The sequence below is a fragment of the Uranotaenia lowii genome, chromosome 2 (assembly GCF_029784155.1).
Source record: "Uranotaenia lowii strain MFRU-FL chromosome 2, ASM2978415v1, whole genome shotgun sequence".
In the NCBI taxonomy this organism is placed as follows: domain Eukaryota; kingdom Metazoa; phylum Arthropoda; class Insecta; order Diptera; family Culicidae; genus Uranotaenia; species Uranotaenia lowii.
In genome coordinates, this window is record NC_073692.1 from 297,551,090 (window position 1) to 297,574,659 (window position 23,570).

The 23,570-nt window shown below is 38.0% G+C and overlaps 1 protein-coding gene across 1 annotated transcript in view; it reads left to right on the forward strand.

Moving 5' to 3' along the window:
- Positions 1–22,844, forward strand: part of LOC129744305 (plexin domain-containing protein 2) — a 102,023-nt gene extending 79,179 nt beyond the window's left edge. The window contains exons 3-8 of the mRNA XM_055736772.1: positions 14,515–14,707; positions 14,775–14,984; positions 15,057–15,211; positions 15,282–15,354; positions 15,430–15,809; positions 20,296–22,844. Coding sequence (XP_055592747.1) covers positions 14,515–14,707; positions 14,775–14,984; positions 15,057–15,211; positions 15,282–15,354; positions 15,430–15,809; positions 20,296–20,364 — 1,080 coding nt within the window. The 3' untranslated portion in view covers positions 20,365–22,844. The remainder of the gene's footprint in view (positions 1–14,514; positions 14,708–14,774; positions 14,985–15,056; positions 15,212–15,281; positions 15,355–15,429; positions 15,810–20,295) is intronic.
- Positions 22,845–23,570: the final 726 nt, after the last annotated feature.

Genomic DNA, 23,570 nt, shown 5'->3' on the forward strand with positions numbered 1-23,570 from the left:
TATCATTGAAACACTCAAAAAGTATTCTTGAAAATTCCAAACAATTATATTTTATCAGGACCACTACCTTGTTTGTTTTTTAATGATTGGATTATGAGAACAACTTCGTTACTACTTACAGGACGTAAAAAAATGGTGTTTGAAACTTTATTTATAAATGACAAATTATCAAAAGGTGGATCGACCACAATACTATTGGCCAGATTCTTTCCAATGTTTGTAAAGTAGGGATTAAAGTGTTGACAAATATCTTTTTTATTGTTAATATTGCAATTGTTCATATTCAAGTTCATTTCTGGTCTCGAATATTTATTGGAAGTTCCTAAAAGAGTGTGTGTGAAGAGTTATTAAGAAGGTTTTCATAATAATCTTTCTTAGCTTTTCCCTTGCAAATTTCGACCTTCTTAGAAATGTGTCTAAGGAGTTTTTTTTAAATGTAAATCATCGGGGTTGCTCTTTAACTCTTTTCAAATAATTATTTTTTATCTTTATTAACGTAATTAGGTCAAAGGACATCCAAGGACAACATTTTCCTTTAATAGTAACACACTTATTAATTTTTTTGGTACATTCACGAAGAAGAATGCAATTCGACGCTCAGAGAAAGTAAATAAAATAATAGTAGGGAGAAAGGCAAGCTTGATGGACGAAAAAATTAAAATACTTAAAAATATCTGAGAACCAAATAAAGTGGAAAAACGATTATAAAACAATTTTTTAGTCATTAAACCCCTTTTCTTTTATGAACAGTTTTATTTGTTTAACATTTTCGACTCGAGTGACATAGTTTTGAAAATTTTAAAAATAACCCTGCGTATCAATCTAATGATTTGTCGTTTAACTGGTAAAAATAAGGGAAAACCCATTGAACGATCATTTACCACTCAAAGAAAGCTTTATCGATTTTCGTTTATATGGTTTCAAAAATAAATATTCGGAATTTTGTTTGGTTTTTTTTTGTTTGGTTCCGTGCGAGAAATTAAAAATTGATTTTGAGTGGCCACCCTGACTTTGCTTCTGCCTTAAGTTTTACTATTAACTGATACTTCGAGCCGACAAGGTTTGTTGAAAATTTTCAATCAATTTTCTGACAGATGATATTCTCGATTTCAAATTTTCACTGACTTCTTGAATGAACTGACTGCTTTGAGTGAACTATGTCGGTGCACGTTCAACGGAAATGAAAACGATGAAAAAAAATATAAAAAACAAACATGATAGTGAACTATTGTCAAATCATTGAACGTAGATTGAGATGAAAAAAAGTACACCCATAGAAGAGGTTGCAAAAATCCAATGCCTATTTAGCACATCTCTGTGCCGATGATGCGCTGAAATGTGCACTGTGCCGAAGATGATATGTTTGAAAAACCGTAACTGGCATAAGGACTCGGCTCCCAACTAAAATGATGCATGACCACTACATTCAAGCTCAACAAGAAAAACATTTTATGGGATTTCGTTCCTATTGGATAATTCATCCCAGAAACAAGAAAATAAAAACATAAACCACAGCGCCCGTAGGGAGAATCGAACTCATATAATTAACCAAATGGTCTTGCCAGACTGACATCTTAACTAGTGTACTATTTGAGCTTCATGCAGGAAGAGGGATATTTGTCATAGGCATTCTGCCACCGATCAATCACAAAAGAAACGCACGACAGTGGCTTCCCGGCGTTTGGCCTCCTTTCAAGGTATTCATTTGTCTGAAACGGGAAAGGGAACGGGAGTGGAGGAAACGGGAAACCCATTGAATGAGAACTGTGCTTTGCTTACTGCCTGCTATTACATACACACGCTACATATACACAGCTGCTAAAGCCGGGCAGCTTGGCCGGTGCTTGTTTGCCGGTGAATTGAAGGAATATATTCTTGTTGCTTTTGCTACATACACACGCACAGCTTAGCCGTGGTTGTTTGCCGGCGAATTGAATTGAAGGAATGTTTTTTTGTTGTTGCTTTTACTGCATACACACGCACAGCTCGGCCGTGGTTGTTTGCCGGGATTGAATTAGAAGGATGTTTTTGTTGTTGCTTTTGCTACATTCACACGCACAGTGCTCGGTTCGCTGGCTGCCTGGTGTTGGCCGGTATTTATTTCCATCCTTCTTCGTCTTGTGATGCGATAGGGAGGGACGTGAAAGCGTTTTTATTTTGTTTCTTTCAGACATACGCAATTCGGTTAACTTGGGAGATTAATGCCGGTGGGAGCAAATCGAATCAGCACCGATCGCGTTATCTTCTTGTACCAATGATGCTATGTAATTGACTACACGCCATTGGCACAGAGGCTGAATTTTGGGTGTAGTAGTTGTTCAAGGAATATTTATATATTTAAACTAGTACCGAGAGCCATATTGAATTTTTTGTGACGTCAAAAAAACGATTGTATCGAAAATTTATACGAGAATGATAGAAATTCCAACGGCTGTTGTAAGGCATCTATTTGATTTAGTTATGAAGTTTGTTGGTCAATTAAAGACTGCATTATGTAAAAAAAAATAACATCAATAAATGATTCAAGAAAATGCCAATGAAAGATTGTGATTTTGGTAATTAAAATCCCAATCACAAAAAATGTTTTTTAATTAATTTATTGTAATTAGAAGCTAAAACTTAACTGACTCGAACATTTTCATCAAAGATTTTGAACTTATTCTAAAGTTTTGCAAATTTGAGTTGGAAAATCTACCGGAGCTCGTTTATATTTGGAACAACTTGAGCTAACGTTTAGCTTCAAAAGAATACAATTTTTCAAACGCATAGAACTTGTCGCCAAATGCTATCCATTTTCTTTTTCTTTTGGAACTTTGAAACAAATACAGAATTAGGTAAAGATCTAACTATGATTAAACATATGATTAATCGAATTCCAATCAAATTCCTTTAGGTGTTTCACAAAGTTTAAATTTAAAATTTAGGACCATTTCTTTTAATTCTGTACTTAAAAGACGTTTCCTTCATTCTCGAAAACAAATTTATATTCTACATCTGGCGAAAGAAAAGTTCACTAAAATTAAATGAAATTAAAGTAATTCAATAAATTTGAACCTGAAATCATTACTATAATCATATTATTTCCATCAAATTTAGTACATTAGCAAGTTTGGACAAGATTTATTGATTAACTTCGATAGTGTATTATGAAGAAAATATTCGAAAATTCAACTTTTTAAGTACCGATCATGAAGAACAAGAATCCTTCTAGAATAACCAAATTTCTTATATCCTGGTTGCTGAAAGCTGAAATAGGACTCCCATACTTGTCGGGAGATTTGAGACATGCACCTCATCGTCTAGCTCTCAATGTAAACAAAAACAAAAAAAAACTTTTCATTTTATCAATGTTAATCATAGAATCAAATAACCGAAACGTTCATAATTTTAGATACAACAATCAGTCATGACTTACGGTAAGAAAAAATCACTACGCGTGACTATGGCACATTTTATTCGCTTGAGTAACGGTGTTGAACGAAGCCGCATTTACAATAGAATATGTATCTACCTACCTACTAGTGTTTAAAGGGGGAAAAGCGTTTGTTTTCGTTTGAGCACACATTCAAATCCGAGTGCACTCACCATCGAGGGCAAACTTTTCGCGGGAAGTGCCCATATTTATTTATCAAATATCGCACATTTACGGGTAGCTGCTAACATTGTTGTTTGCCCATGAAAAATGTGTTCCATGTCCAACTATGATAGATAAACTATCCTACTGTATCTAGTGATCAAAATGGTTTAGAAATTTCCCTAGGTATCGGTTTATCGATTATATTTGGAGATCATTTATATTTGGAACAACTTGAGTAGTTCGGGTTTAAGAAGTCGATTGTTTTATAACGCTTAGCTTCTAAAGAATACAGTTTTTTTAAACGTATAGAACTTGTCGCCAAATGTGATGCTATCCATTTCTTTTTCTTCTTTTAACAAAACTTTGGAACAAATTCCAATCAAATTCCTTTAGGTGTTTCACAGGGCTTAAATTTAGGACCACTTCTTTAAATTCTGGAGCTATTAAAAAGATGTTTCCTTTATTCTCAAAAACAAGCTTATATTCTACATCTGGCGAAAGAAAAGTTCACTAGAATTAAATGAAAAATGAAGTAATTCAATAAATTTTACCATGCAATCATTATCATAATTATATTATTTCCATCAAATTTTGTACATTAGCAAGTTTTGATAAGATTTATTAATTTATTGTATAAAATGACTCATCTTAAAAATCGTGGGGATGGTCTGCAGTAAAAACTATGCCAAAGCTGTATAATTCAAAATTTATTTGATTGACTTTAGCATAAAGACGTTTCGGAATAACGAGATTATTTATTTTACTTTATGGTCTCTCCCACTTCAAAAGTTTTTACATACATCAATAAAACAATTTTCAGGCTTTATATGACTCGATGATTTATTGCATTGAATAGTGCATTCCACTATTCATTAAACTTAGAACACAAGCAATTCTTGACATAATCAGACGATTTAGGTACTGTATTGAAAAACCTCGTTCCACGTTGCAAAGGTCTTTTATTGCACTTTAAATGAAAAATAACAAACAAATTATTCCGATGTGATTTTAATGAAATCTCAAACTTTTCGGCGAATATCACTCATCATAGTTGGACATCCTGTTCACTGACTTCAGAGGCCATTTTGTTCCACCATTTCTTCGTCTCTGTTGCATCTCGAGTCGTCCTACCATTCTTCTTCATCTGCCCAATATTTTTCGATAGGGCGGAATTGAGGGCAGTTGGGTGGGTGGATGTCCTGTTCGACAAAATCCACCCCGTTTTCCCGATACCACTGTAGTACCTCTCCGCTGTAGTGGCTGCTTGACAAATCTGGCGAAAACTTTACTGGTCCTGTGTGAGATCTAATGTTCGGAAGAATACGTTTGCCCAGGCACTCCTCTTTGTACATTTTGGAGTCCAAGGTCTTGTTTGTCACAAAAACTGTGATTTTTCGTTCGTAGCTGCACATACCTTGTCAGCTTCCTACTTAATCACTTTCTTGCAAACTGTCGGCAAAAACGAATTTGAACTTGTCGGAGACATCACCCTGCGACAAGTGGCTTTATAAAAATTTTTGGACTGGAAGCTACCCAAAATTCATCTTTACGTACTTTTCGTCATCTATGAGGATGCAGCCGTCGTACTTCGTTAGAACCTTGTTGTATAACTTCCGGGCACGTCCTTCGGCTACTAAGTTCTGCTTCAAAATCCGGTTTGTTTGCTTACTGGCCCGGTAAGATCGTATTCCTTCGCGCAGACGAATCCTTCTGACGGTGCACCAGTCGGGATTCTTAGAGATGTCATAGTTCGACTGCCCTGGGTTTGCCTTGATCGTTCTCAACTTCTCCAAATGCAGATTCCGATCCACTATGTCCACTATGAAGCTTGGTATGAACCTGCCGATCGATAGTATACATCTCACGGAAACGTTTGAGAATGCTGCACACGGTCGATTTGACCACTTTCAACGATTTCGCGATTTTTAAACCTGGCCATGCCGGGTTGTTGACGTGGGTGTCCAAAATTAATTTTCGTTTCGCGGCTTCGTTCACGTGTAACTTTTTGGAACACAAGGAATCGTAATTAAATTTTCAGCACTGATAGAGGAAGCGATACAAAAAAAAGTACTGTCAAAACATTCCTGATCCGAGCACTAGGAGCACTGTGGTATGGAGTCAACCTGTACACACATCTCAGGTGGCGATGGAAATCCCGTGCTAAGTGTTAAAAGTTTTTTTTTGTAAACATTGAAACCATGACAATTCGTGACGTCAGTTGCATTTCCAAACAAACAACCAACAGCGAAAACTATAGAGAAAAAAATCAACTGTTGTTTACGATTCTCGCCTAGGATAAACTCAGCCGAAAAAAGAACGTTAAATTTACCTGGATTTTCACGTAGCCACTCGTTACGTGAATTTTTGCTTGGTTTACGTGAAGCACTTAGCAGTTAATAAAAAATCACATCATTCTTACGAGAAATTCACATAGTTGAATTCTGTCAAAACAAAGACACATTCGATTTACGTGAAAATCAAGTTATCCGCCAAGTACAAGGGGATTTGGTGCGTTCTATGTGATGTTCACGTAAACCTGAATGGCTCATTCACGTGTAATCTGTGTGAAAGAATATCAGTTCTCAATATGGCGCGGATCCGACAGTTGGTTCATATAAAGACAAAAAAACTGAGTGATGTAGGAGCTGATATTTATTTCGTAAGTAATAAAATTTTATTGTGTGGTTGCTATTAACATCTTTGTTTTTTTCAACAGGATTTGAAATTGAAGCAGCTTAGACGGCCAAGCAACCGCTAAAGGACAAAACAGCCATTTTTCGAAATTATGTGTGATTAATTAAGTGAAGTGAATTCTAAAAATTGCCAGGTTCAAAGTGGAAAGTGCATATGCGTTATGTAGTTTTGTCGAATAATAAAGTTTACTTTGAAAATCAAAACATTTTATGTTAAAATATTCGAAAAAACCTCCCTACATTAATATTACAATGAAATCTACGTGAATTGCATGTAGCAGAACGTATCCCTATGCACATTGAATCAACGTTGATTTCACATACAACTCATATGGAAATTACGTGAATTCTGCTTGCTGCGCGAGCTCTGTTTGCTACCTGAAATTCACGTAGGTTCCACGTGATTTTTATGGTGGCAAAAATCCATGTACATTTTCACGTAGCGTTCATGTGAAGAATTTTTTCGGTGTACATAAACATCCTGGCAAGTGACGTAGGCTTTGTTTACCTTTTTACTTCTTGAATAACGAGTTCTGTAATAGTGTGCGTGTTTCTTCATCATCTTCCTTGTACCACATTGGTATGGAGTAGGCGATGGTTTATTGGTATCGCACGCGTTTTCTTTTCGTTCCGTCGCAGAGAAAATAAATTTTTTGAAGATTAAGAGCAAGTTCACTGGTTGAGATGGAGATAGAAATTTCGAAGGTTTACAACACATCACAACACATTTGCCGAACACCGGTGTTGGGAAAATCTGATATTCGAACAGTTTCGCGCTGTAAAATTTTTATCGTATAACACTTTTTGGCCGAGGGTGATAGAAAAACACGATGTTTTGCAACACCGAACCGAGTGATACAGTCGGCGTTGCAATACAGTATTCGTGCATGAAACGCTTCGGTGCTGCCATCTTTCTTATGCTCAAAACCTTAGTTGAGGGGAAAATAAAGGAAATTGACCAATTTCAGGATTTTAACATAAAGTAATGTTTTCTTTTGTAAACAATTCTCTTATCACTTAAATTGATACGAATTACAAAGAAGTTAATCAACTCTTTAAAACCTACAGCCAATTTTTGTCATGCCCTTGCCAATTGAATTGGCTATCATACATTTCGAGGCGCAGAGATGCCAGAAAGCTAGGTAAATAAATTTTGTTTGTTTGAGCGGTTTTCGGGAGTAGGAGTTTCATTTTTTAATTTGAAAAATGTTATTCCGTCGGAATGTCCGGTATCAAAATTTGAACGCCGCCTTCAATGGTCCATTATCTTTAGAAAACGGAACCCTCGCTGTTAATTCGTCGAGTGTCAATCATATCAAACGCAAATTGTTTTATAATTAAACCCCATATTCCAAATTTTAGGTTGTGCTGCCGGAATGCCCCAATTTGGCTTGCGGTGCATTGGATCACTGATCCCTTTGTTGAAACACGGTCAGGAACGGTTCTAATATCGGTTCCACAGGTGGGACCTGGTTGGATTTTCAGAGAAGGAACGAGAAATGAAACGGCCTACCAATATAAGTCTGTATCAAAAGTTACCAAACAAAAACACTTAATTTAAATTATATGTTGTAGTGACCTTTAAATTCGAAGAGTCCATCAAAGGCCAGATTCACTTTCATTTGTGCTCTACTTGCCCATACAATTTCGAGAATTTTACTCACAGCATTGGAAGAACGTTACAATACCATTACCATATAATAACCTAGGTCAGGCAAATAGAAATTTTGATGCACATTTTTTACGTTTCGACAGAAAATTAGCACTTTTTTAAAAGATTTGTAAGCGTTTATGCAAAAAAAAAATTTGCCGGAACCAAACAAAATCAACAAAGCTGTTGTTTCATAGATGAGACATGCTCAGTTAAGTGAAACTTGTATACTTATCCAATGCAAAACTCTCTCAACAACTTAGAAAAAGTTTTAAGAATGGTATTAGCACTACTATTTTAATAAAGTGAATTTGATTTCAATTTTTAAACGATCAATTCGAAATAGGAAAAAATAGTAAAAATACTGAACAGCAAATGCACTTGGCATCGCTGGTTGCCCCCAATTTTATATCTTCGTTTTGTATCACACCGGTGGACGGCCAACATTTTTGGTCTATTTTTCACGATCCAAAAATTCCCATCTGTGCTACAGCTGTCAAAATTCCTACCACTTTTTCCCAACACCATTGGACTTGCTCTAAGTAGTTTTTTATCGTAAAATTGTGATTCTTTCTTGAATTAATGGATAATGCATAGTGATCAATGATTGCATGTTTCATTGATTATGCCCGACCCGATTCTCCGTTGATTTCGTTCACCTCCAGCAAGTGAAATCGTTGAATGGTTTGCTACAAATGAAAACAAACTTACTACTTTAACAATTGGCGAGTTCGTTCCATGGACCTTCTCATTTATTTATTCTTAACTGATGTTGAAATCCGGGAGTTTCTACCTGAAAATTTTCAGAAGCCTACAAAGTTTGGAAATTTTGAAATATCGTTTATTAATGTATGAAGAGATGTGAGGGGGAATTGCGCAATTTGCGGAAAGTGCAGGGATGTTTTTCTATTGCCACCTAATTTTTCAACTCAAGGTCCTACAATGTCGGAAATATTTTCGGGTTTCATTTATAAAGTTGTGTTGAGTAGTGTGTCATCTAAATGATTACTCGACGCCCGACTTCGTTTCTACCAATCATTTTATTATCCGAAAATTACCATTAAATATACCCTAACTAAATAAAGTGAATTTCGTTCATTCTAAATGAACTTAAGTTCACATTTCTCTCTGGAAATTTAAATAACACTCTAATACTACTCAATCAACACCTATTTTGTTAATCCATTGACCTTGCCAGCAAGAAACTCTTCCGCACGCAGAGAAAACTTGGATTTTGATACTGACTTTGATTAAAAACATTCAGTTTTTTGATTCAAACTCCTGTTTTCTTTGAATCAATAAATTATCGTTCTGATTCAAATGAATAATTTTCGAAAGAAAGAATTAATTTCTTGAACTGAATAATTTTGGACTTTGATTTCAAACAAATTCTTTGATTCAAAAGAAATTTTTTCAATTGCACATTTCTTTTGAAACAAAGTAAATTTTCTTTCAACAAAGAAAAATGTTTTCAACAGAAAGGAATAATTTTTTTAAATTAAAAATCTTAAAACTTAGAAGATATTTTTCATTGAGCAAGAACCGAATTTCAAATAAAGTTTGGCCTGTTGTGTTGAAAATCAAAACTAGTGAATCAGAGATAGCTATTTAGGAGGATTCAGGATGAAGAATGGTAAGTGTGTGTTAATCCGTTAATCAAAAAGTGAATAATTAAGATTTTAGATCTTAGCGGTAATCACTAGTTGGATGACCACTAAAGCTGGCAACCGGAGCTGCTTCCGGAAGTCTATTGAGCGGCCCAAGAAGAATGCTCTCAGGCCAAAATTAGGACCGGATGATTCAATTATAGTGAACCAGTGTTGGTGTTAATTTTGTAAATAAAAATGAATTCAAGATGTAAATTATTTCTTTTTATTATTCAAAATTACTAATAGGAACTTCGGGACAATAGAAAATATTTCTTCCAATTGGAATAAAAGAAAAATGGTTCAATGAACCAATCCTTTTAAAGCGAAAAATAAATAATATTGCAGCAAACGAAAACAACTTTGCATCAAATGAAACTGTTTTTTGTTTCAAAGCATTAAGATTTTTATTCAAAGATTTTCCAAAAGAAAAATTCTTTGAAACAAAGGAAAATGCCTTTGAATCAAAGGAATGTTTATTTATCCCAAAATCAAAGGAAAAATCCTTTGTTTTTGCGGCACTTTCCTTTGAAATAAAAAATATTTCGCGCTGCGTTGTTGTTAAGTAGAGGAGGGTTTTTGGGATGGAGAAAAGTTTCTATGCTTATTCGGGAAACTTCCAGTGGGGGATAGGGAAGAAGCGGGGCCAATATACAATTTTTTGCATAACACGATAATATTTTAAGCAAATGGGTTCAAATTTGTCATAGGAAAGTATATGGGAATAAGAATTTAAGGCTCCTTTTTTCTTTCCAGTGGGGAGCTTGAAAAGGGAGAGGAATGCACCCATACTTTGTTTTAATAACTCGGGAAATGATCGATCAAACTTTGAATAACAGGGATTGGGGTACAATAAATGTTTAAACAGTGGAACTCTCAGAATGTTATTTCTAATGGCTCGGAAAATGATCAAGCAAATGGAACCAAATTTTTCTTGGGAGAGGATTTTTATTCAAGTAAAACCATATTGTGGCAGAATTGTATGTATGTATGTATGTATGTATGTTTGACCCATGACCCACCAGTGGCTGGTAGGTCTTTCGACCCGAGTCGGTACGGGAAGTCTCGATCGCACATTCAAATATTGTTCATACTTAACTCATCAACAATATTTGCAGCACAACCAAGGGGTTCGTTACCACTGGCTTGGGACAGGTTTGACTTATCTCACTCCCTTCCTACTGTTCGAAACAAATAAAGAATCCTGAAAAGACACCTAAGTAGTCTATTCAAGATTCCAAATTTGCCGAGATACTCCGGCTGGCTTAAACCCACAATCCATTGTATATCAATTTTCCGCTCGTTTGATGCCCTGTCCTACCCCCCTCTAATCCCCAAGAATAGAGTTAAGCTATTTTAAATATATAATGAATAAAAATTTGCACATTTGTACATACTTTTCCATCTTACCTTTCAACCAACTACACTTCGCTTACCTCGTTGTTCGTACTCCTTACTATAAACATTAAATATTGAACAGATTACGATTTTGATTACCAAAAAAATAACGGAAGCAATTTTCTGTAACCTGGACATGATTACACAAAATGTTGATAAATTTTTTATTCAATGCACTTGCACAATTCCCATTGATTCTAAATGCTTAGAATACCTGGAAAAGTAAGGAAATAATTTTCCTGAAAGTATTTGGAATATTCACACATATGTATGTATGTATGTATGTATGTATGAGAACCCACCAGTGGCTGATAGGTCTTTCGACCCGAGGCGGTACGGGAAGTCTCGATCGCATTTCCAAATATTGTTCATGCTTAACTCATCAACAATAATTGCAGCACAACCAAGGGGTCCGTTACCACTGGCTTGGGACAGGTTTGAATCATCTCGCTCCCTTCAAACTGTTCGAAACAAATAAAGAATCCTGATAAGGTACCGTAGTACCCTACACATGATTCCAAATTTGCCGAGATACTCCGGCTGGCTTGAACCCACAATCCATTGTATGTCAGTTTTCCGCTTGTTTGATGCCATGTCCTACCCCCCACTAAACCCCCATAATAGAGTTAAGCTATTTTGAATTTACGATTAGTATACACTTTAAATCACGTTTTGTATCTTACCTATTTATAACATTTGTTTTATGTTTCCCTGTTTTTAAAAAAGGAATCTAAAATTCATAAAATGATATTTAGGATACTTATCGTTTTTCCATAAAAGGCTTCGGGTATTTCTAAGCGGCCAATAAACCATATAAGAAAAACTTATCTGATCGCAGCATGCCGAGATCACCACGGCGATTGGCCAAATTGCAAACTTTGTTTCCCACACCAACTCGACATAACGATCACTTCTTCAATTATCACATCAAAACACCAATTTCAAAGTTCTTGTTTTCTTGATTGTGATATAATTCATAGGTATCCCAGGAAATTATTTAATAATTACAATCGACGAAGATTATCACAGAATGTGCGAAAAAAACTGCAGCCTCAACACATTTTCATACAGGTTTTTGGATCCACAAGCCGTTACCGAAACACAACCTCCGCTAATTCGGCGGAACATGTGAGATCTAACAGTGTAAACTCCTTCGTAAACCTAGAAATACACTAATTCAAACGCACTGGAGTCACAAACTTCACTTCAATTGTCCAAACTATTGCCTTTTGCTCGATGCAAATTTTATTAAATGTGCATAACTATCATTCCACAAGCCCGTTTGAAACACTTCCGGCGATCAGAGATTCAGTAGACCTCCAGCTACTTTTTTACTTATCTTCTTCTATCAATTTATGAAAATATTTCTAATTAAAACAATCAATTTAATTAAAACTTTCTCGGACCCGAAAAAAACACGTGCGCTGCCATCAGGACAACGCCTACTCCTTCTATTTGGAATATTCACACATATCTTAATAAATTATTTAAATTTCAATGCACATTTTTTGAAGCAACTTAAATGGCTATTTTATAACTGCTAGCTGACTGTCATTCAGTAACGTGTAGATTTACTTACAATAACAGCAATGAATATAGTGACCACACTCACGCGCACGCAGCCCTCACAAAGTAAATTAAAATGAAAATTGTTATTATTGAAAAATAAATGTGATGTGAAATTTTGATAAGGGAAAACTCTAAAATACTTGTATTTTCGATTTCAGCATCGAGAATTTTAATGATCAAAGCAATCGATGGCTGTTATGACCACCTGCTGGAAAAAAATTAAAAAAAAAACATTCAAAATTCCTCGGTCGTGGAAACCGAACTTCTGATATAATGTAGTCTATTCTTTCTTTTGGAAATCTGGATTTTCCCCCGGTACTGTGTAAAGTATGGCATTGGTATTTAAAATAATGAATAAGATAGACTCACAATACCGACCCTTAGAGAGGCTACTACAGAGAATATTAACACAATCCACTTATTTAAGCGCTAATAATGTAAAAAGCAACGCAGCAAAAGCCACAGGAGATTGAAGGCATAGCAAAAAAAATCGGAAAGCTCTCACCTTTCCTGTTCTTGTGGTCTAATCCGTCTACCGTCCACCGAATTGTGACATCCATGTTTGGTGCACGTTCAGCTTTCCCTGCCAAAAAATCACTCCAATATCATTTAATTCCACTCCATATATCATTTCCTATAAACACGAAAAGGAATTTTCCGTTTTCTTGCAAATTTCACTTTCACTTTCTCAAACCATTAGAACAAAACTTTAAAAATTGCAGAGCAACAAAAAGACAGAAAAACGCGTCCGCACCCGAGCAAGGCCTACTCGAAACCCCAAAACAATATTGTGGCAGAATTTAGGAAATTATGATCAAATAATTACAGAGTCTTAATTTTAAATACAAAAAATGATTGGAAAACAAATTTTAGGACAAATTTTGAAAACAGAAAAGAGTGTTTAAAAAAACAAAAATTTCCACCAATTTTATAAGGTGTAGCAAAGCACACCGGTCCAGCAAGTTTCTTCAATAAAAATGAGAATTTTAAGCTCAGCAACTAAGTGAATATATTTTGAGACCCTTGAATGCTCCAGAATAAGTGAAAAAATGCTATTATATTTTTTGAGGGCTTCAATATGTTAACTCCTTTAACATATTGGGATCCTTTTGATCTCATTCTAGAGATCGTGAGCAAAACCTCATTTGTATGTATTTGACAAAATGTAAATATTGATTTTATATAACTTAAATTTAGCTTAAAGTTGGGACATTTTTCAAAAACCGAACTTAAAATTAAAACCCAATCATCTCAGTGGACCAAATTTCAAAATTCGAGTTGCATTCGAATCCTTTTTTTCATACTTATTAAAATACATTTTTTTTAATTTGTTCGACAAATTTGCAATGTACTTAAAATATATAAAATAGCTTTTTAAGTCATCATCCAAAAGTTTGGGATCACCCCATAGTATGGTGTTTTATTTCACGCGTATCTCTGTTATCAAACAACGTATTGTTTATCTGGTAAACTGATTTGGAAGCTAATGATTGAACTTGCTGTGCTAACTTCTTTAGAACTAGCTTAAGTTTCATCATTTTCTGACGATTTTAACCAAATAGTCTGACCGTTAAAAAAATATGCAAATTAGTTTTGACCATAAATTAGTTGTCTTACAAGTTATTGCAGATCGGATTGGTTTATTTAAAAGCTTATGACCTGCACTTACTTATGAAATAGTTGTCAAAAGTAAAAATCTTAAAATAATATGATTTATGTTTTCACAACTTCATACTCATTTAAAAACTAATGCTCTTATTTCGGTCAACATTTTGATGATAATAATTTTAGATATATTTTTGAGCTAAGCCTTCCAAATTAAGTGCAATTTATTAACTTCACTTTTTTTATGACCCAAACAAACACATGTTTGACCTAGGAGTGGTTTCGTTTTGAATCCGATTTCAGTGATCATGCAATTGAAAATTGATTCTACTAAAAGCATTTGATTAACGTAAAAATAAATTCTCTCGTTTTCAGACCGTATTGCTGTCATTTGACTTCCCGTACTATGGTTACCCAATCCGGAACATCACGATTGCCACCGGAGGATTTTTGTACACCGGCGATTACGTCCATTCGTGGTTGGCATCGACGCAGTACATCGCACCTTTGATGGCCAACTTCGACACCAGTTTATCTGCGAACTCGTACGTTAAATTCCGGGACGATGGTAACACTATTTTTGATGTCAACTATTTGTCAAAATGCCTAAATTAGTTTTTTTTTTCTTTTATAAGGTGAAACATTTACGGTGGTCTGGGAGAACGTGTCGCTGCAAGACCGGCCCGAGAATGGTTCGTTTACCTTCAGTGCCACGCTGAAAAAATCGGGCGATATTGTGTTTGCCTACCGGAACATTCCCATCGATATCACGCGGATCTACGACGATAAACATCCGGTCAAGGTGGGACTGTCGGATGCTTACATCATCGATAAAACAATTTTCAGTGAGTTTGGCTCTCGATTGTTGTCTTTTTTCTTGATGGAAACTAATTATTTTTGCTACAATTCGATTACAGGAACCAAACAGAAAACAATCTACGAATACCATCGGATAAACTTCGGTCGGGCCAAGGTACAGAACAACACCCTGATCACGCTGTCTGCGCTGCCGACCTGTTTCAGCTTCAAAGATTGCCAGTCTTGTATCAGCCGAGATGGTGCTGATTTTAAGGTACTTAACTACGGTTGAAATATAAAATATTATTTTATAATTACTTATTAATTCAATGATTCCCTTTCAGTGCATTTGGTGTCCTACGCTGAATCGATGCTCCACCGGTATCGACCGTAAACGGCAAGAATGGATTCAGAAAGGTATTGTATGATTCGAACATTTTGTTCTGGCACTGGAACTCGCTCGCTAATTCCAAGACTCAATAACTATTACAGATTGCGACAAGAGCCAAATCATGGAAATTGGCTACTGTCCGGCGTTGGGCCAGAAGGGCAACAACTACGGCGAACCGGTAGAGATTAGCACCGAGGGGAACGATACCAACGGCACCTATCGGCACGAGGCTGAGATCTATCCCTCCTCCAAGAACTACAACCAGAACGGCCAATTGCCAGCAGGCAACGGGAAGGCGATACCACAGGATGATAGCGTGAACAAAGTTCACGCCTTCCACACAGCCATGGACCAGGAAACGTCCGGCAGTAGTTTGCTGGTGTCCATGATGGTCATCTGCGGCATTCTGCTCGGGTGCGGGTGCTGGGTACTGTACGCGTACCGAAATCCTCACACCAAGAGCGGGCAGCTGCTGATTAGAGTGAGTATTAAAGTTTTTTTTCCCGATTGATACGAAAGCTAACACCTTTTTATCTCAAACCTTTTTATTGCTAACAAAAGATGCAGAAGGTAGGAAACTTATACTTACAAATTTATGGTTGGTTTACCAAATTATCGTTGTAAAGGCTATCACTTGCTAAAGAAAAGATAATAATATCAGATAGTGATCAGTCAACCTTTTTTTTATATTAGTTGATCACCCAGGTGGTAAATCCTTTTTACGGATTACATTCCAAAGCACGGCGAGCCGGCCACCGCGTCCCTCAAATTTGCTACTCTGGGTCCATGGGTGCAATTGCTTGACTCTAGATACTATGTACCCCTACGCCATAAAGTCTACCTGGGGCCTCTGGTCATAATTCCCATCCGGACCTGCAACGAAGACAGCCTACGTGATGGGATACAATGTCCACGCTGAAGCGTTTATCGACTTACTCGGTTTCAAGTCAAAACTCCAGCATATATACCCTGCCTCTTGTTACGATTCAAGACTAAGGACATCTCCTCTGACGACTTGAGGTCCGGCCTTTTCTCGTAACTCAAGACTCCCTTGGTTACCACGACTGTCGTGCGCTTCGCCTCTGTTGGAGACCACTGCTAGAGACCAATGTCCTCTCCTCTAACGACTTGAAGTCTTGGCTCCGCTTGGGTTGGCTTGAGGCCATCTTCTCTTTGCCCGTCCGTGTGCCGATCGAGAGCAGCTTATTCTGGCCACGCGAATGTCACAGCACACGCCCGGGGCTTTACGAAACTACTCATATGATTCCCGGCGAAGACGTCATCCTACACCGACTCGAGTGACTCACCCGCCGACGACGTGAAGTCACTCTATCCGAGAGTAATCCGCGGCGTGAATACTCTTCTCCCTACGAGTTCGACTGCGAAGGAGGTCAAGTCTTATCCCTACAGCTTCCGCCGTCGTTTTACTTGGATACCCCTACATAACGTTCGCTACGTACCTAGCAGCTCAGCATACGCAGAAGGGGTAGTCTTATCTTTGTATGCTTTACTGCTAGGATTAGTCGCCCTCTACTCGAAGGCTCTCCTTCGAAAGGGCATCCTACTCCAATCGTGGTGTCGGGTCGACAGGCGTGTCGGGTCCACAGGCGGCAAGCATGTTAATGCGTACCTCTTCAAACCTCGGACGGTTGAACACTACGTGTTCTGGTGTCTCAACTGTGTAACCGCAGGTTGGGCAGAATGGCGAGGCCGCATGTCCAAACCGATGGTGGAACTGCATGAAGAAACGTGACCAGTCAAGAACTGCGTCATGCAGAAATCCACCTGTCTATGTTTCCGATCCATCCAAAATCCGACGTTAGGGATCAGCAATGGGTCCACCGGCCGTGTTCCGAGCTGCCCTACTGGTTGGACATCGAGGCCTCTCTGGCATGTTTCCGCACATCAGGCATGCGCCTGTGCTCGTAGCAGAAGATATTTTCCTCTTTTTTTTTGTTACCCAGGTGGTAAATTCGAAGAAGGAATTTTACGAATTGGTCCCAATGCACGTCGAGTGCCGTGTCTACATGGGAACATTGGGTCAACTCGTTATATACTCATCCGTATATACATATGCCCTAAACTCCACCTGGGGCCTCAGACAATTTCCCGAACCGATACCTGTCCTAAGGCAATACTTCGGCAGGGGGTGTCTAATCTACGCATATGCGCTACTTATGCAACACTCGCCAAGAAGTTCATATTTAAATTAAATATCATCCTGACCGCCCAAGACCACCTTCACGTTGTGGTCCCATCGGTTACGCTGAGCGTTTTGCGTAGTTCATTTCATAGCTTTGGACTCTTTAAGCTTAGTAAAGTTAACCTACGTTATCCTACGTCAATCGCAATTTGCGTCAGTCTCCAAGTCCTTTGCGAAGCTGTCATTATCCGAGCGAGGCCATCACTGACTGCCTGCCATATGTTGATGTCATCACACATCTTCTGCAACATGTTGAGCGATGTCGTTTCTGGTCCGCAGGCGGCGAATATGTTGGCACGTTCCTCTTCAAATCTTGGACAATAGAATACCACTTGTTCGGGTGTCTCGTGCACGTCACCGCATGTTAATCAGACCGGCGAGGCCGCATGTCCGAACCTGTGGTGATACTTCATGAAGCATCCATGACCAGTCAGAAATTGCGTCATGTAGAAATCCATTTCGCCATGCTTTCTCTCCATCCACTCCTTGATGATGGCCTTCAATTATCATGTCAGGTGCTGCCATCTGTTGTTTTCTGCCAACATTCATCCTAACTTATGTTGACTGACTGCGTCCGGGTTGTTTCCTTTACTTTGGGGTTTAAAGGTCGGTCCGTTTCACTCTCCACTAAACCAACAGCACTCCTTCGACATTTAATCTGACGCGACGAATCCTAATAATGTTGACTAGTAAACTTCACATGGTTACAATATTCACACAAAAAAACTATTCCTGCTCGTATTGCTACTTATTCTTCCAACGCATTATTGCGAACAGACCACCATTTACTGCTTCAGGCAAAGTTGATTAAAATGCAATCGATGACTCTAAGTTGTGAAATATATCTGCAAAACAAATTTAAAAAAAATACTTCTAGAGTAAGGTAGCAGCGTAAATACGTCGATATGACGTCGGTGTATTGTCATGTATGAAGCATTCGCCTAATACATGGCACCATAATTGTTGCTGCTAGCTGGTACAACTGCAAAATGCTTGGGTAAGAAAATATCAGGCGGGTGACGTTTCTATGAATGATTTTTTCTCCTTTCACTTTCACTTGGATCACTATGACAATGATAAAATCATGTGTTCATTTTCAGTGAGGCCATCAACGAATGAGTGTGGAAGTAACTGAAAAAAATATTCTCGAACGTGGTGGAGTGTGGATTTCATAAACGCACCTCTAGTTTATTTATCTTGAACTGCGAAAAGTATCTGGGTGACTGAGATGTTTTTTCAATGTTACGCAATGTCAGCTAAATGATCTACGATATTTTCAAGACTGATCGTAGAGCACTCTTCGCTCCTCTCTCGCTCACTGTGTCCTCGATCTTTGCATATATCGCCTAGCCCGTAGGCAGCTAGTACGCAGGCTCGCGATTTCCGTCGTCCACCAGTAGACAGGTTGCCGAGTGTCTTTCTTCTTGGCCCTCCTCGTCATCGCAGCGCCACATACACGTGCGAGTACTCTAGTCAGGTTTTCCAAGTTCCGCTCCCATTTTAACACTTCGACGAAGATGTTCCGGTAGAATTGTGTTATCTTCCAGAGGCTGTTGTCGTACCTCTTCTACCTGTCCGCGTACGTACGTACTTGTGCCCACACGATAATGGATCGCAAAGTTGTCGCTATCGGTGAACGATTTGCCCACCCTCCAGTCACTCGCCCAGGTCGGACTACAGAAAGTGACGTAAATGATGGATTCGCTTCTATTTCTGTGGTAGGTCCTTGTATCGTCAATATTCCCCAAGTCTACGTTCAGCCTTGCTGGGGCTTTCAGTAGAAGTTGTCCCCTGGATTTTGTAAGGCGACTACCCCATTCTACGGCCCACGTGTTGAAATCCCATCCAATGACAACGGGGCTTCTAACCGTGAGACTTTCAACGATTCTGTCCATCATGACGCCGAACCTCTCCAGGGACCGCCTTGGGGGGCGTAGAAGTTACAAACGAAGATCCCGTTGACATTGGTTATCACGAAGCCTGCTTTTCTAGGCGACACTCCCTCTTGTATGGGGTATCTACCTGTAACCCATATCGCGGCCAGTTTGGCTTTATCGGTGTACCCAATTAGTGTCATGCGAAGTCCTGTGATGCAGGTCTGCCACTAACGCTATGTCTAACTTCTCCTCATATGCCATCTGCCGCAACACCTGGTGTGCTGAATGGCAGTTCTGACAGATAGACCACCCCACCTTGAGCCGCCCACACTTCATTTCTACTTTTGCTGCCGCGACCGGAAACTTCGCGAACGCCACCTGTTTTCCGGAGGGTTGGTACGTCTCGGTGGTCGAGTGGTTAGCGTGGTAAGACGGTAATCGCCGGTCCACTGATGGCATGGGTTCGATTCCCATCTCGGTACTGGGTGTTAAATGTTAATCTTAAGTTGTCCACGTCATTTATTCAGTCTGTAAAGCCTAAATCGGCTAAGACGGTGTATGTCTTTTTTTAACTAGGAAGAAATCAGCCGAATGATTCTTTCCGAAGCGAGTTTACGCACCACTGGTATCAAGTCGCTGTAGATGCCGAAACGAACGTCATTCATCGACACTGCGGGCTGTCTAGTTTTTAATGCACACGCTTTGAAACGGAGTTATTCAGCTCTAAAGAAGTGCAGTTCGACTGATAGAGCTGTCAATTTTTTTTCTGCTAACGCGTGGGTTGCTATGACTTTGAGCTATATGGGTAGTTTGGTCAGTGCATGTGAATGAAAAAAAAATAGTTAAAAATATCGGTTTCAATTAATTAAATGCTCTTTCTTCCGCAGTACCGGCCCAACAAATGGTCGTGGCGACGAGGCGAGGCTCGCTACACGGCCGCCACGATCCACATGTGAGAACAGTACGATCGCGACGAAGGCCACCGCCGGGATCGCCTGCGTAGCAAAACCCTCCGCCAGCAGTCGGCGGCCCATCGAGATGGCGGCAGCCAGGATTATCGCAGCTACTATCAGCACCACCACCGACCGATGCTACACTTCGTGGGGAATGAGGAGGAGAGGTTGCTGAGCTATCTGTACCATCCGGATGAGGCCGACCGAACCGGGGGAGATGGAGGCGAGTACGACCGCGAGGTGGCCGACTATACTTTTACAACGGAACTGGGTGACTGAGAGACTGCGTTTTTGTTTTTCTCGAATGAATAGTCGATACTTTATTGCCCGATTTTCTAATCAACGAGTTTTTTTGGTCCCACTAAAATGGGCTTAGCGTAAGTACGATTGAGATTTTTTTTATGAACGTGACTGCCGATTGTGAGTGTGAGAAAGCCTTCTTGTTATGTTGAGCAATTTCTTCGAAATTCTATATGCATTCAAAATCAAGAATACTTAATCTGTTGGAAATCATAGTTTATCGATCCCTTATGAGGGATCAGCAAGTCCACTAGGGGAATTTTGAGCAGCTTGTAAAACTATTACGATAAAAGAAATAAGAAACCTATATTCAAGCATCACTGAAAACGCAATTACTATTCTGTTATTTTATTTGTTTTTTTTTTTCTTAATTGAGTCTATCCCCGAATCATCGTAGTGATATTTACACCTATAAATTTAGCTAAAAGAAAATTCTGTCCAGTTATATTATAACTTTAAGCTAGCAATGTTAGTGAGTTTCGTTCCCTTCCTTCCCTATGCTCGGTTCCTTTCCAGTCTGAGACTTTCCGTTTTAATTTTCTATACGTACGTTGCCCCACTAAAGTCTGCTAAAAATTGTTTGTCGCTTTGAAAAAAGGAGAACAGAATTAGCGCGAAATAATATGTGATATCAAATACAAGAACATTCAAGGCCTCAAGTTAGCAGCTACATATCGATCGATTTAGGCTGGTGTTTTTTTTTCAAAAGTTTTACAATGAGCGACGGAACAGATATTTATTTGAAGAAAAAAAAAATTGAAGACACACACGAAAAAAAATCATTCATTGATAAAATTTTACAGGAGAACTCACCCATCCCACTTTTCTAGTAGGTAGCCGATAAGACTTTGTGCAAATCAAGAAAAACGTTATACACGATGTGCAACATACATACATATACTTTAGTAAGGATAAAATAACTATTACTAACACAGAACAGAATAAGAATTAGAAAAAAAAACCGAAATATGGACGCAAATTTGTTCGGTTGGGTTTTTTTAAAGAAAGAAACGTGAAAGTTTTACTCAGATCAACAAACGATCTATGCGTTAAATTTGATTTTAAAGTTGAACTCTGACTTTGGCATACTTTTCTGAACCCAATATGTCAATTTCAATTTTGAATTTTGAGTTTGAACTTGAGTCTTGTAAACTAAACTACTATGAATTTTGTACTTCATTTTCTAATATAAAGTCAACACCTGAATCAAACAGCCAAAACATTTTTTTCAGATTTTTCTCTGATCTGTTAGTTGTGTTTAATCGATAAAATCTTCAATTACAGAGTGTAACGTGATGAAATGGAAAATATTAAATAAAAAAATCTCGAAAAAATATCTCCTCACGTTCCATTCGAAGCCAGCTAGTTTCCTAATTTAAATATTGCAACATCAACCGTAACCTACCGCAACTGGTAGATCAGAATGATACTCAATTTGTGACATTAGGTCAGGCTTCCACTTTGAACTAAAGGCATTGTTTATGTAAATCGATGTGTGTAAAGAGATCATTTTTCGCGAATTCTAGGGAGCTTCTGCTTTCATTCCGACATCCAGACTAATAGAACAGTGCCTTAAGAATTTGAAGTAACAAAATATATGAAAAAAAAAACTAACGTTTGGAAGTGCCAGCTTGTAGATGCTTTTTACCTCAAAAATATCGTTTTCGATTCTACATGTAAAGCACGCCACCGCAATTGACTAAAATCTTAAAGAAGAGCACATCAGCGAAAGGTTTAGGCGTATAAAAGTTTTCGTGCACAGTTATCACATTTTTCGAGAACATTAAACCCGTGTCCGTACTATTGAGACTACTCCCTTAATGTAATAGAGAATAAAATCTGCACCTTTTTCACCGCGAAGCACTTCTATTTAATGTGTTCGATCGAAAGCAACACTCCTTAATGCTAAAGGTAAAAATAACGAGCCCCAAATTGCATGATTGGAAAAAATTGAAATTAAAAAAAGAAACACACACCAACTCATACTTACATACACACACACACACAAGCACACCGCATGAATGTCTAGGAAGATATTTTTTTTTATAATAATTAATATTATTATTAAAACTATTGAAACGAGTAGGGAAATAATACACATGTATGGAGCAGAAGTAGGAGTCTATCGTAATGAAGAAATAAACAACAGAAAAAAAAACCCGAACAAGGTGGTTAAAAATGGAGGTATTGCTAGGTGTGTTATATATTTCTTAGAACAAAAAGAACGCATTTTGGGACAAAATAAAGCTTGCTTCTGACAGAATTGGAACAAAAACAATTGCCTGTATTTCAGTTATTTATTATTGAATTCAAGATCTTTTTTAATACAAATGTAGCTTTTTCTTCACACTTTTAAGAAAAAAAAACGGATAAAATTATTCGTTACGGTTTCGAAGGAATTCTCGATTTTTTCCTGTAACACGGCTAATTTGGCAGCGCACACCTTCTTTGTCTATCTTTTGATTTTGCTATTTGGCTTCATCTGATTGATGTCTTTGACAACCTTTGCCTTTGACCCTTTGCCTCGAGTCTCCTCTTCATGATTGCCCAGTATTTCTCAATAGGGCGGAACTGGGGGCAGTTGAGTGAGTTGAGGTTTTTCGGAACAAACTTAACCCCTTTCTCTGCATTCGATTCTTGAATGACTTTGCTGTAACGACAGCTTGTCAAATCTGGCCAAAACATTACGGGATGGTCATGGGATCGAATAAACAGCAAAATTCGTTTTTTGGAGACACTCTTTTTGGTATGTTTCCGACGTCATTGTCTTATTTGTAACGAAAACTTTAATTTTTTTTTGGCCACAGCTGCAAATGCCCCGCTTAATCATAAACTTTCGTGCAAATTTGTCGCAAAAACAAATTTAAATTTGGCTGGAACATCCCCTCGATCCGTTGCCAAGTAAAATT